The sequence below is a fragment of the Orbicella faveolata genome, unplaced genomic scaffold (genome assembly GCF_042242905.1).
Source record: "Orbicella faveolata isolate gen_17 unplaced genomic scaffold, um_ofav_v1 contig_13, whole genome shotgun sequence".
In the NCBI taxonomy this organism is placed as follows: Eukaryota; Metazoa; Cnidaria; class Anthozoa; order Scleractinia; family Merulinidae; genus Orbicella; species Orbicella faveolata.
This window is the reverse complement of record NW_028301540.1, coordinates 18,172,596-18,187,413: the sequence shown is the minus strand read 5'-3', so window position 1 is coordinate 18,187,413 and position 14,818 is coordinate 18,172,596. Positions and strand designations below refer to the sequence as shown.

The 14,818-nt window shown below is 37.7% G+C and overlaps 1 protein-coding gene and 2 pseudogenes across 1 annotated transcript; 1 reads left to right on the top strand and 2 right to left on the bottom strand.

The window, feature by feature from the left end:
- Positions 1 to 494: 494 nt before the first annotated feature.
- On the bottom strand, positions 495 to 9,911 carry LOC110058861 (26S proteasome complex subunit SEM1-like). The gene is made up of 3 exons (XM_020765523.2): positions 9,771 to 9,911; positions 8,490 to 8,586; positions 495 to 724 (listed from the first exon to the last, which is right to left on the bottom strand). Exons 1-3 carry the CDS (start codon positions 9,844 to 9,846, stop codon positions 667 to 669), a joined length of 231 nt encoding a protein of 76 aa, XP_020621182.1. The 5' UTR covers positions 9,847 to 9,911; the 3' UTR covers positions 495 to 666.
- On the bottom strand, positions 756 to 8,483 carry LOC149115430 (uncharacterized; annotated as a pseudogene).
- On the top strand, positions 4,065 to 4,714 carry LOC149115431 (uncharacterized; annotated as a pseudogene).
- Positions 9,912 to 14,818: the final 4,907 nt, after the last annotated feature.

Below are 14,818 nucleotides of genomic sequence, written 5' to 3'. Positions count from 1 at the left end.
GGGAAATGTTCAAGCCATTGAAATAATTTGCGGAAGAACAAAAACACTCCTCGAGCATGAAACTTTCAGTTAAAAGCCGCTGTCAAAGCGGTCGATGGATCGAATTATACACCCACCATTGTTGAGAGTGAAAGATCAGTTACATGTAATCGCTTTGGCGGCCATTTTGTTCACAATGGTCAAGCAAATGTCGCCCCCTCACAAAAGACCCAGGTCAGCGAAATAACCACCCCAAAAAATGTTTACAACGTATCGACTGACTTACTGACCGACTGACCAAGCGAGCGAATTATTTCTTCCTATAACTCACTCTAGCCGCGTTATCACTCGTTAAAAATTGAGGGTTTTCAGGTACACTGTTTGCAGAGTTTCAATTTCATTTTGAATCAACTTTCATTCCTGTGCAATGTGACCTATTCTTGGTCATGAGTCAAAACTCTACTTTATATTTGTCTTCCACAAGTTTTATTTTGTCATTCAACAGAAACACCACGTTAGCCAACCAAGTACATTTTATTTTAGTTAAATGTCCCAAGAACAAGAATTTTGTTTAAAAGAATTCTTATACTTATCTTACATCTTTTACACTGTGTACATGTAAAAAGAATTAACAAGGAAAAGAAAAGTTCAGAAACTAGAAGCGATTGAGTCCAGTGTAAGAAAAGGTCATGTTTTCATTGGCTCTGGTTGGTCCACTTGGTGTCCATGCTTTTCCAATTCTGCCCTGATAAACAAAGAAGAAAAATTCTTCAGTCTTCTTTTTTGAAAACAATCATCTCACATTACTGAAGTAAACATCGACATTGAAACGTTGAACAGCCCTTCTTAAGGCCAGAAGTCACAGCCCAAAGGATAAAGCCTGAAACAGTTTGAAAAATGGTCAAATAGTACATGCTAAAAAATTGGTCTGAATTTCTGAATCTGCTAAAAATGCTGGTCAGAGTTTTCAACAAATTTCTAATTTCTGTAAATCCGAAACTATATGCTTTAAAAATCTTCTGATTTGTTACCCGTCTTAAAGAAGAATAATTCAATTTCAATTGAGATAGTAACAAAAGATAACTGATAACAAAACAAATTCGAAAGTAAGCCCCTCCAAATATAACCACCCAAAATCGAAACGGAAAAAAGCCTCCTATAATAAGACCCCCAAATATAAACTCCTGGGGGCTTATATTTGGAAATTGCCCTCAAATACAAAATAAACCAAAGCAAACCAAACATATACTATTATTATGATGCCTTTTTATTTATCTTAGAATGATTCCGTGCACTAAAGCATTGTGGTCAGAAATTGTCAAAATTTATTGTCTTTAATGATTACCACAGGTCAGCACACACGAGGCGACTAGTCCCTGCAACTAGTCCCCTGAAGAGTTTACACAAACGGACTGGTCGCAGGGACTTGTCCCAAGAACAGTCCACATGAAGCATTTCAAGGAACAAGTTGCAGGGACTTGTCCCCAAAAAGTCCCATTCTGAACTCATGGGACTAGTTGCAGGGACCAAATTTTTGGTCCCTGTGACTAGATTTTGTGGCAAAAATGGCTAGTTCACATGATGGGACTTGTCCCCACGACTAGTTGCAGGGAATAGTCGCAGGGAATAGTCCCCTTGCGTGTGCCCACCTTCAAGTTTATTGGCATTGTGTTTGAAGTTGGCATGTCAAGAATTTCTGGTCAACACATCAATATTACCATTTGCACATATTTGAAAAATTGTGGGCACAAATGTGAAGCACAGCTGTCTTCCAATAATAAGTCTGAATCACCAAGCCCCAGGGCTTGTTTTCAGAATTTTACAGTAATTTTAATTTTAAGACTACAAACTATTGTCATTTCTCCCTCCTCCTGTTCAATGTTCGGTAGAGAGTTTATCATCATAAACAAACATTTAACAGATGGAAACAAAATTGATAATTCATAACAGGAAAGAGGGATTCAAACTCAGCTTTGAAGTCAAATATCACTGGAGGAAAGCAAGGAAGTTTTGCCTAAAATTTCCAGTCAGTACTTAATTATGTTTTATGCCCCATATGGAAAGAAGGATCTGAAGAGCCAATACAACAAAACTATACTTATGCAATCACAAGCATATGCACAACTCAGGGGATTGCTTTCCAAATGTGGCTGATAGTGGTATTTCTTTTGGTAAACTTTAAGTGCTATTTGTTTTAAACTTTTAAACTACAGACACAACTATTTTCAGGGTGCAATAATTGTTTGTTACTGGACAGGAGCTAATGCTTTAGGTTTCAAAAAATCATCCTTGAATTACAACCCATGACCTAATAGGTGTCAAATTTTAGGATCACAGGCCAAGTGATGTACCAAACAATGTTTCAAGCCCATATGTTTCCTGAAAGAGTCAGGCCTTCTGACAGGGTGTGGGGTGTGGGTGTGGGGTGTGTTTCATAAAACAGCTTTCTTGTTGGTAGTAGAGATTCTTATGAACTTTTCAGGCTATTTACCTCTCAAGAGAAAATTAATAAGAAATCTTGACCGAAGTGCTCCAGCGAATATAATAACAACAACAGCACTGATCAAATTACATTTGCACAAAATTTGCATAAACTTTCAGGTTGTGTGTTTTACAGATAACTTGCGAGAATTTGCGCACCTTAACACAGTTTATGAAGAACTAATCAAGCTACATATTTTAACTGATTGAAACACGGCAATAATTAGATTGTGAACTCAAGATTTCTATGAGGTAATAGTTGATGAGGCTTTTCGCCTCATCAACTTTCACCTCATGGAAATCTCCAGCAAATAATCTAATTGTTTTAGTAGAAATCTAACCGAAATTTACCTCAAATAACTGTTTCCAATTACTTCTTGATTTGTTAATAAACTTTGTGCATGAGAAAGACCACTCTGACTGAATTGTCTCTTTAAATTGAAGTTGTGTGCAAGTGCGCACTATTTTTTCAATACTTTCAAGTTTATTAAAGTCAAGAAAACATTAATGTCCTTCTTTTAGTCTTCTTAGGAATTTAATTATCCATTTGCATTAAAATGTTCTTACAGAACTTTGGAACACAGAAAAAAACATTGCCATTTCATAGACAACCTCCAGTCACTGCACACCAATGGCTGACAGTGTACGATCACTCAGCCAATCAGATTGCAACATTTGCATTTGTGTTCAAGTAGAATTATCTTAATGTATTTTACAAGATAATATTATACTTTAACTACGGCATTCTATTTTGGTTTCATATGCAACAACTTAAGTCATTTCAAATGATTTTATTTAGATGGACTCAGTCAGACACAGTTTGCTAAAACAATTGGCGATTGCTTGGCGTATTTGAACTACTAGTGAAATAAGTTTGCTAAATTTTCATCAATGCAGAACTTCCTCACTGTAGGACTTGGCAAGAACCCTTGAGATTGAAGTTTTGTTCATCCAAAAATTGGATAATCCTGCACGATTCCCTGCACAATTGATGTTTTTTCCCCCACAATTTGCCTCCTTAATACCAAACAATTTTTTCCCTCGCCCTGTCAGAAGGCCAGAAGAGTTAGTAGAGACGTTAAGCAAGCACTGGAGGCAGTGAGGTGGACGCCAACCGGAAGTAAAATTTCCCGCTCTCGAGCTAATTAGCATAATCACATGGAGTATTGCCCGCGTCTTCCAACAGTGGCAGTGGAGAGAAAGGTAGGTTTAGCCGCCTTGAGAGATGGTCACTTTATTTTCCGATTTGTAGCACCTAAAATACACGGAAACTCCTCGATAAAGTCAAAAAATGCTTTTTTTTATGCTTCTATTTGTATTTTATTTGCAAAAATTTGATATTTCTTTTGCTTTACAGCGAAAATCACACTTCACATTGGAGGTGTGAGTAAAGAAGAAAGATGGCAAGTGAAGGAGAGAAAAGCAAAAGAAATGGGTGAGTTTCCTGGGATTCACATTGTTCTCAGCGATGTTTATGTCTTGTAGACTTTAAAACTTTAGATTGCAAGTACTTGCTTGTACAAAATGCTATTTTGTTCTTCCGATTTGTCTCTAAAACTTTGGAATATTTCCAAAGGGTGAATCGATAGACTTGACCTGTTTTTAATAAGCTTTTGTTTTCTCTCTTCTAGTTCGATCATGGAATGGACAGAAGCACATGACTTGATCCTAGCGAAAGAAGTCAGAGCTTCAGAACAATGGATCTTCAAACCAAGGACTGTAGATCGAGGAAAAATATGGAATGCCATCACGGATCATCTGAATGACGAAACCTCCATGAAGTTTCAGGTGAAGAAGAAAAATGTACAGGAACATTTCAAACTACTACTGGACAAAATTCAAGGTGAAACGAAAACATCAGGCAAAACTGAGTGGAGTTGACATCAAAGATAGCGAGATGGATATTCTGATGGAAGAGATATCAGAAAAATGGGAGGAGGTAGAGGCCAGTGACCTTGGTTGCACTAGTAAAGAAAAGGCTGATTCAGATTGAGCGATTGGTGAAGAAATAAGGCGGAAAGCTTGTGAGTAGCTTGGAGAAACGAGTAAACGAAGTGCGAGACAAAAGGTCAAGCCTGTAGCCAAGAAGTCGAGGAGGAGTGGAGGTGAAACTCTTGATTTTCTCAGGGAGAAGATGGGTGCTCGACAAGCTGAAGCAGAGCGTCAGGCAAAGATGCAACAAGAATTGCTCACCATGATGCAAAACCAGAATGCAGCCATACTACAGATTTTGAACAAAATGGCTGACAAGTAACTGAACAATCCTTTCACATACTTTTTTTCTTGTCTTCTTCATCACAGTTGTTCAGGTTAAAGACTAAGCTTTGACCAAATTATTTTATTTTGAATGTCATTTAGGGTTGGTCTAATGTTGATGTTTTTAAGTTTAATCTATGCATATGTTTGAAACGGAGGGATTCCTATTGTCTTACATTTAAGTGGTTTATTTTGTCTATCCCACAGAATTGTCATTTAATTTTGCATGCATCAAATCTTCCACTCCCTGCTTCACTGGAATGTAACAGTTGGACCACGAATCATTTCAGAGTAATGTTAAAATATGTTTTATTCACTTTACATACATGATCACCCTGTGATGAAAGTGTAAATGTATAGATCAGAGATTGTTCTGTAACAATCACAGACTCATGACAGATTATCCCAGTGTTGGAGAAAAATAGCTAACTGAAACACCAAACTGAAATGCCAAAATGAGGGAGTGGTCCCAAGATGTGAATTTTTTTTCTTGTTACACTAAGTCATCTAAGCATTTACTGAATTTCTGTTTCAGTACAACTCTTATCAGATTACATCTCTTATTCATGTTTGGTTTAAATAAAATAGTCCTGCAGAGCTGGTGGGTCCAGATCAAAGGACTCTGATGTCATGTTTCAGTAGAAACAAGTCAAGGCATTTCGTAAAATGGCACATACCAAGTACATTTTTCCTACACTACTAAGCCCTATCTTTAAATTCTTCTTGAAATCTATAAACTTCCAGGATGTGGCAACATCGTTAAACAACCATTCTACAGCTTCTCTAACTTTGCTCATGGACGTATTGAATGCTTGCATCTGAGCAGTCAACATCCTGTCTCTAAATGGCTGGATCAGATGAGCTCTCATGGGATAGGTGTGGTCCCCAAAGATGCACATAAGCTGCCCCCCTCCCCCGGGTAAGAATACATGGTGATTCAAGAGAGGCAGTAATTGTGAGTCTGCTAAATTCCCAGAATCATGCCGCCTGCCCTCTGCAAAAAAGTACATTTTACAGTGTTTTGAGTTTGTAATCATGGTGAAAAAGTAATGACCCACACCCTAATGATGTTAACTATTTCATAAAAAGTGGTGAGCAAAAAGTGTTTTTCTGACTCAAGAAAAAAAAACACATAGGCACGCAAGGTGTGCAAGAGTTATTTTTTTTTGTGAAGTCTCGGAGATAGGAGCATTCATGGAGCTCTTTACAGTAATGATTTGGTTAATTTGACAATTTCTTTTTGGTTGTGATGTACAGAAAGAAAGAAACTGGGAATTTATGATGTACATACGATGTTACATCGGTAATGGTAAGATAGCTAAATAGTAAGCCATAAAATGTTTGACTGAAAAAACTACAGTAATCTGACATGTCTCCAGATTAATGTAGATACCATCTTATTTTTTTTCTTTGATTCGTTCTTTGATACAACCCACACTGTGATTGGTGTGACATGTGCACATGCATAACTCCCTCACTCACCGATCACATAGCCCTTCCAACTCCCAAGGGGAATTTTTTGCTCAAAAATACTCAAGTTAAGAGACCTTTTTGCATTTTATATGAGTCGTAAGTTTACCCTTTTTACACAACACAACACAACAACACTACTTCACTGAAAATAGAGAGACCGAGAAAAAAACCTTTCTGACACATTGAAAGTCTGATTTAATTAAATTGCACTTTAACTTGGTGCCACGCAGTCTTCAAAGAACATATGAGCAGTTTTGATACTTTTTATATATATATAAAAATATCGGACTGAAAAGAATGTCATAAAATGCCCATCAAATAAAAATAAACTGCTACAGCAGAGACTTAAAAACCGTCCAGAAATGAAAGCTTTTTTTGTTTAATATCCTGGGAACAATAGCTGATAACTTGTCAGCTCTAATTGAATTTACTCCCATATAAAAAACAAGTGTTAAGTTACCATTTATATCTAAAGATAGCAAACATCTCGTGGGAAAGAGTGGTGACGATTCGTCAGCTCTTATTGAATTTACTCCCTTGTGAAAAACAAGAGTGTCAAATTACCCTCTGTAACTAAAAAACAAAAATATCTTGTTATATTTGCATGCAACAAGAACAAAACAATCGTCACCTGCACTTACTATTGTAAACATTTGAACTGTTTCATATCTAAATAGTCTCGTCTCCTCTAAAACATGTCCTAAGAACTAGAAGTGACGATTCGTGACCTCTAATTGAATTTATTCCTTGTGAAAAACAAAAGTATCAAGTTACCTTTGTAACTAAAAATAAAAATATCTTGTTGCATTTGCATACTACTAACTCACGAACTGTTTCCAACCCCAAGGCTCATCTCGTTCGCAACTAAAATCCTCAGCCTAACCCACAGAAAATGTCGAAGTAAGCCCAATATATGAATACCTCCTCCTCTTTTATAGAAGAATAAATATGGCTGTTCTAAACTGTGTCCGAATCAAATCTTCTCACATACCATTTACCTTTATAACAATAAATTTAATTGGCTGTTCATAGTACATCCAATCTGATTGGTGTGACATATATACATCTCTCACTCACTCATCCATTGACCCGTCCATAACATACCCGACGCGCCGACTAAGAGGTATTTTTTTTCCAAAAAAATAACTCAAAAAATGACAATAAAGTAGTGACTGGTTGACTGACATTCAAAAAAGGATGTAGCTAGGATTTGCTTGAGGGAGCTCTTTTTGTTACCAATTATCCCATATATGTACTGCATTTTTTTTGTGCAAAGAGGGGGGTTCGCCCTCTCAAAAACAAGATTCTTGACTACCAAATATACTTACCAACAGGGCCATACATGTTAGCGATGAGTCCATTTGGAAGAGCAATGGACTGAAACTTAAGCGCATGAACATGTTTATGGCTGTTATACACCACGCGTTGGTGATCTCTGGGTCTGCAAATTGGCCGGACAGTTCCATTGATAACACGGAAGCAATTGTTCAATGCTCCTCCCTATAATGAGACTGTATCAGCATATATTTGAAGCTGTGCCAGTCGCAGAATAGCTTGGTTCCATTGTAGTATTCTGTGACTGTGGGTGGTAAAAATATAATCCAGCACAGCATTTATGACCATGCTCATAACAGACATCGGCTAACCAAAGCGTACTATCATATCTGAGTATCTGCAGGGGTATGAAAGTCATCGGAGCAGCATACAGAGTCCCTCCATTCCATCGGCTACTGACCGCTGATGGCACACAAACTGATTTGGTATTTGCAAGGCAGCAGCTAGGTCTGGAAGGTCGTGTTTCTTGACTCTAAACTCAGCCAAACACTCTGAATCGTCCATCTTGTCCAGGTCAAATCGGCCGTAGTGTTCGTAAGGAAAGTCAAGATTTTACGATGTGTGTAGATCCCACAACAACAGAAATTCACCCTCATCTACGATGTCCTCAAAGCATGCAACAGCTAGAAGGTTTTGGACTTCTTGAAAAGTTGCCATTATGCTCGTAAATCCACAAACAAAGTCAAATTGGACCACTGAAAACGAAAGCAAAACAGCCATCGCTCTCCGCCGCTTCTACGAAAGCTTAATATTCTAATTTCACGCCAAGAGGAGGCGGCCTCAACCCAACTCCCGCACAGCCATTGCCACCTCCACCTAACTGCCTCAAGTGTTTGCTTAAGGTCTCTAATAAGTGAACACTATGGTGCAACAGACTTTAATTTTCAGTGTGAACTGAATAACAATCTAAGATGTTTCCAATGTCTCCAAGAGTGTGTTAATAGTTAAAACGAGCATATAATTACCTCAACTGATTAGAGAAATCATCTTCAACAGTATCATCATCCCAGTTGTCTTCCCACACATGCATGTCAGCCTGGTCTTCATCTACAGCTGTCCATTCTAGTACCAAACCATCAGTTTGATAACATGTTTAATAAACGAAAATATTTGAGTTTATAATCTATCAAATATTTGCGCTTGCGCATGATTGGTCTAAATGCCTCACATGACTGAATATCTGAGTGATATTCCCCATCTGCATGTGCTGCGAAAAATATTTGAAGGATAACAAATACAATAACCTCCATTTGGCGCGAAAATGTGCTTGGATATTTGACTTTGCACATAATCTGTTCCTAAAAGCTTACAGTTTTCTGAGAGCATTGCTGGAGGAAAACCGTTTGCTTCTCGAAACAGATACTGTCCATGGACAAATATCCAAGCATATTTTTGGGCTAAATGAGGGCTATTGTTTATGTTTGTTAGCAAAATAGATAGCCTGTGAGCAGTTCCTTTTGCTTGAAAAACCGCTGGGAAGAACACAAATATTGAGCTTAAGAGACGGCGTGTTTAAAACGCAAAATGGTGAAATATATGGCACTACCGTTAGCCTAAATAGTGGTCTGGTTAGCCTAAATAGCACTCAGGTTAGCCTAAATATGAAGGCAATATGACCGACTTGATTGTAACGGTAACCCTGACAGAAACCCATATCCCACATTGACTGTTGCCTGTAGTGCCCACATGCCCCTGATGAGCATGATATTACTTCAATATGCTGCTCATTTGCTCATTTTTTTCCCACCTTGAAAGCAAAGCCTTTTCCTACTGTATTTTTTTAATTTGAATTTCAGAAAACACTATCAGCCAACTTAAAACTAATTCCAGAGGTTAAACATACTCCACTAATCATTAATTTTTGCTGTTGTATAAGCCAAAGCTTCAGTTTAAGGTGATTGGATTAACGATTCGTCTGCCTGTAAAAAAAAAACCGACAAGAAAACCTCTACCAATATAAGCTTACTGTAGATAGCTAGACACCAGGTCTGTTTTCTGAGCTGTACAAGAAGAACTTGACCCTTACAGTTTTAAACGGATACCTCATCTAGTTTGATCCGTCTTCTTTTCAGATGTAAAAACCAATTATTCCTTTCGCTGAATATTGCAAATTCCTGGCTTCAATAAACATGTGACAGTTCAAGCTACAATATTTCTTAATATATATAAGACTTTTAAAATAAGTTATCTAGACCCATGCGGTATTTTCAAACTATAACTCTCAATCAGGAACAAAGGTGTTATACCTTCGGCGGGAAACTCCTCAAACTCGTCGTCTTCTTCCAATAATCCCAAATCAGTCTTTTTCGCTGTCCCCGCCATCTTGGATTGAACTGGTGATCGATCGCTTCGTCATTATGAGGTCAGCGGATTAATGGCACCACAGGCTCACAAATACACGACGACTACGACGACCACAAGTTTACCATTCTCCTTACTAGAGTAGTCCGATTTGGGCGTGAAAGTAAACACTAACTGGAAGAGCCTAATGCGGAGGGAAAAAAAGTGTTATTGTTTTATTAGCGCTATTGAGAAATGTCACAGTTTTAGGCTTGGTGTACATATATCTATTTAACAAATAGATTCCATGTTGCCGTAGTTTGTTGCCGTGCGTCGGTTCAGTGTTAGGATAAATGTAATAGCGTTCTATCACGAATGCCGCTCTCTGATTGGCTGCGCTACTCACTATCTATTTAACAATTAGATTATGTAAAGTATATATGAAGTAATTTATATTTGAGCTGCGGATGTAGATGAAAGTGAAGAATGATCAGCGCAGTAAATTTTCCAATTAAATTAATTAATTCCAATGGAAAATTTACTGCGATGATCATTCGTCACTTCCTTTAACAATTAGATTCTGAGCTCGAGATTTCTATGAGGTGATAGTTATCGCCTCATAGAAATCGAGAGCGAACAATCTAATTGTTTCAATTGAATTCTAGATGAAATTCCCTTCAAATAACGATTCCAATTATTTCTGGTCTTAGTATTAAACTTCTCGCTTTAGAGAATTCGAGCGGACTGAATTGTCAGTTTGGCATTGTGTACATGTACGCGCGCTTATCAGTTTCTTTCAAAAATTTCGAGCTTTGTTAATTCAAGAAACCGTGAATACCCTCCTTTTAGTCTTCTAAGAAATTCAATTATCTTCTTATTTCTAAACGTACTTTCAAAACTTCGGAGAAATGAGGAAACGTTGCAATTTTGCCGACCACACCAAGCCACTGCACACTCATGGATTACAGTGTGCAATGGCTTAGCCAATCAGATAACAGCATTTGCATTAGTATACTAGTAGAATTCTAGAGAATAAATGTGATACCGAGTAAATGCATTGTGACTATAATACTGGCAAAAAATGCAAGGAATCGTTGATATACTTGTAATATTTCGATTTAATTCTACATCATCTTCAGACTGAGGTGCCATACATGTAGCAGAAATTTAAATACTGCGAGATGGTACATTAACATTAGCACGTGAAAATACAAAACAAAGACGATACTATCAAGAAAATAGGCATATTACCCTACTGGCTTTTAAACCAGTGTTCAAGTATGGTGCTGAACACTTGATATGGTAAGCTTCTTTATATAGTAATGGATTCCAATTATCATCGCGGTCTATTATGTTTGTGTTAACACGCACGGTTTGGGTGAGAAATTCTTTGTTCATTGCAGTAGATGGTGGGTTGTTCTCATTGATAAAAATGTCCGGTAAGCTGTATAAACCTTGTATGTGTTTGATTCGATCACAATAGTGCAGATGTTTATATATAGCGCTTTCTTTGTCCGTGAGTACATGTTCTTGTGTGCAGACAAGCAGAGTTCTGTTCGTTTTGCCGATGTACGAAGAATTGCAACCGGGGCAAATGAATTCATATACAATATTTGATTGGCTTAATGGCCGCGTTTTGTCTTTAGTGCTTGTGAAGAAACATAATTTTGTGGTTTTCTGTTTTATTCGGATGTCCACATTCGGGTCGACGAGACATCTCCGAAACTTACGCTTAATTAAGCTTGTTAACAAACTGTTTTGTTAGGTCACCGTCGAATGGGATGGTAGGGCAGATAGTTGAATGCTGGTTGACCTGGTTGTTGTGGGAGGTGTCGTTGGTAATATGATCTGGAGCCCTGTTCTGTGCATTCGTAGTAAAGCGATCAATTAATAAGTTCGCAACACGTTTAGGAAAACCGTTCCACGATAAAAACTTTCTTATTAGCTTGAGCTCGGTTTTAATTTTGTTGGCAGTGCAGATTCGGTGTACGTGCTCAGTCAGTGCTCTAACTCAAGAAAGCATTTACTTGGTATCACATTTATTCTCTATCTCTTAAAACTATCAGCAGGCAATGGATTTTAGTAGAATTCTATAATTCCGTTTTAGTATAAATATACTAGCGTTCTATCGCGAATGCCGTTGTTTAATTGGCTACGCTACACACTATCTATTCTGTGATAGATAGTGAGTAGCGTAGAAGTGTGCCCTTGTTAACAAAATTACGGCCGCTTCTTGGCGTTTTCGAAGTGTCTGTGAAGAGGATTTAGATTTTAAGTTTTGAACGACTAGTATATTATACTAATCAAAACTATTAGATTATTCGCTCTCGATTTCTATCGCGCGATAGTTGACTCGGGCTCATAATCTAATTGTTTTAGTGAGTAGCGTAGCAGTGTGCGCTTGTTAGCAAAATGACAGCTGCTTCTTTGCGTTTTCGAGGTGACTGTGACAAAGATTTAGAAAAAAACTTGAATAAGGCGTAGTCAATCCATAAACCGATAATCGATATAAATCGATAGCAATCGATATCAATCTAAGATTGATTTCGAATGCCGATAGCAATCGATGAAAATCAATGAAGAAAAAAAGTTGTGTTTGTTACCGATTGCCGATAGTAATCGATAACGATAGTTATCGAACATTATTTTTGTCTTTTTACAAGTTACACTGATGAAACGTTTGACAAAATTTGTCTGTAATGGTTTTATTCAGTCATTTTATCATAGCCTGCGTATCTTAAACAATCAGCAACAAAATAACAAGAACAGAAACACTAACAGATACATTTTGGGCGTTGCATTTTTCTTTGCTAATTTACGACACCGGAAGAAGCTCAAGCCAGAGTAGCAGCCTTAAATCTCCAGTCTCCAGCAGATAAAGCAAAATAATCAACAGAGTCAGTGTTCGAGTGATTTCAATTATTTGCATTAGCAAACAAACGTAAGAATACATCTCGTGCCACGTCATTAAAAATGCTGCAGATGGACGCCTGTCTCGTGTTGTTCCAGGCGTTATTTTACACAATCATCGTATCTATTTAACAAATTAACGTCAGTTTTTCGTGCGTGTGTCCTGTTATTGATCTCGAATTTCGTCATAACATTGTCAAAGTAGCTGTGGATATACGAGGCGATAGGCAATAGCCGAGTGGATCCGCAGACTACTTTGACAATGCTATGACGAAATTCATTGTTAATAACAGGACAGACCCATGAAAAACTGACGTCAGTTTGTTTTTTTACGAGAACAAATTGTCACATTGTCCGCTCTCGCTAGTTGACACATCGCATAAATTATAAATTCATGTGTCTGTCCGCTTAATGACAACGAAAATTAGCCAATGAGCGCACGAGAATTTCTGCAGTTATCGTAAAAAACAATTCTCGATAGTGATTGGTTCTCCGCGCGCCTATTTGTCACGTTATCGGTTGCGCGACCACGTGGGTGTCCAATTACAGGTACACAATTTGAACTTTTTGTAATAGGCGATTTGCATGATGGCGTCATTTGACTACAGCTACCAGAATCCTTCACTTTTTCTGTTTCTTATGCTAATTAGGGCAACTGTTATTTAAACCCCACAGGGAATTCAAAATTTAAATAACAAAGAAAAAACGAAAGGAATTCTGGTAGTTGTAGTCAACTGACGACAACGTGCAAATCTGCTATTTGATACCTGTTATTGGATATCCGCGTGATTCGCCCGTCAATTAAGCGCGCCAATGGCTTCCTTCGTGATGTTTCCTACAGTTCTCAAAACTTATGAAAAGCGCGCGATTACTCCCTAAGTTGTACTCCAATCCGTCCAATTACTATTACTAACAAAGCCATCTTTGAATGGTCTAGGTGGTTATTGTCAATTTTTTCAATCGATATTCCTGAAGATAGGAATTATCGACTGTTATCGATTTTGCCAATCGATAGCAATCGATAAATAAATTTTTCTGTGAGTTCGATTGTTATCGATATCGATAGTAATCAATGAATGATATCGATTGATTTCTGATATCGATGACTACGCCTGGGTTTGAACGGCTAGTAGATTTATACTAAAACAATTAGATTATTCGCTCTCGAATCCTATGCGTGATAGTTGACTCGGGCTGCGTCCTCGTCATTTACCACGCGATAGAAATATCGAGCTCATAATCTAAAACTTTATACTATTTCATAACTTATATTTAACTATTAGACTTTTATTTATGATTTTATTTGACTTATATTGAACTAATTTTTTGTCTCTCATTTCATTGTCATGCGTTTTATACACGAACCCCTGGCTCGGATTCCGGGGGCAACCTCTTGCCATGCATGACATTAACAGATTGATTGATTGAAGTTACTAAGAGGAGCAAACTTTGGTAAATTAAAGTTCAAATCAGGCAATCAAAAAACCAGCTTAATAAGAAATTGAAAACATACCTGTCAGTGAGTTCGACCCTCTTCTGACCAAAATTTTCATACTAATTGGCAGGCAAAATGGCAGAGATTACGAACCGACTTTCAGCGAATTGAAGATTCTTGTTTGGCCATATCATGGTCGGTCGGTCTTGTAAGTACAGACCTCATTGTGTTTCCGAGTCTGTACTCACGACCTCGGTCAAGATTCTTCCATACAAGTACATACAGACCTCCCGCTCGATTAATGGGAGCTAAGAATTACTTCATAGAATAAACTCTGAATTGCTAGTTATAATTATTTACTGCGCCTATCAAAAACATGCGGACTCTAAAATTCAAAGCTCAACCGACGAGTCTATCTTTTTGTCGAGGGTCGAGGGTCGAGGGTCACATGTCGAGGGTCGAAGGTCGAGAGTCGAGGGTAATATTTTTTTTGAGCTTTTTTTTTCAAATGTCACAAATCGTAGGAGTCTTGAATCGGAGGCTTGTCAAATCCATTCACTACATTGAAGTGTGTTTGCTTTGTCATTAACATCAAACCTAATTTGGTAAAATGTTGGCGTGACTTCCTGTCACACGATCAGTCGAACTTTTCAATAAATTTTCTGAAAT

What these genes read in the sequence shown, in the direction of transcription:
- LOC110058861 (XM_020765523.2), bottom strand. Translation starts at nt 9,846, where the DNA reads ATGGCGGGGACAGCGAAAAAGACTGATTTGGGATTATTGGAAGAAGAC. An exon ending in TGAGGAGTTTCCCGCCGAAG is followed by an intron (nt 8,587 to 9,770) that starts GTATAACACCTT and finishes GTTTGGTACTAG; the next exon opens with AATGGACAGCTGTAGATGAA. An exon ending in GATTTCTCTAATCAGTTGAG is followed by an intron (nt 725 to 8,489) that starts GTAATTATATGC and finishes TTTGTTTATCAG; the next exon opens with GGCAGAATTGGAAAAGCATG.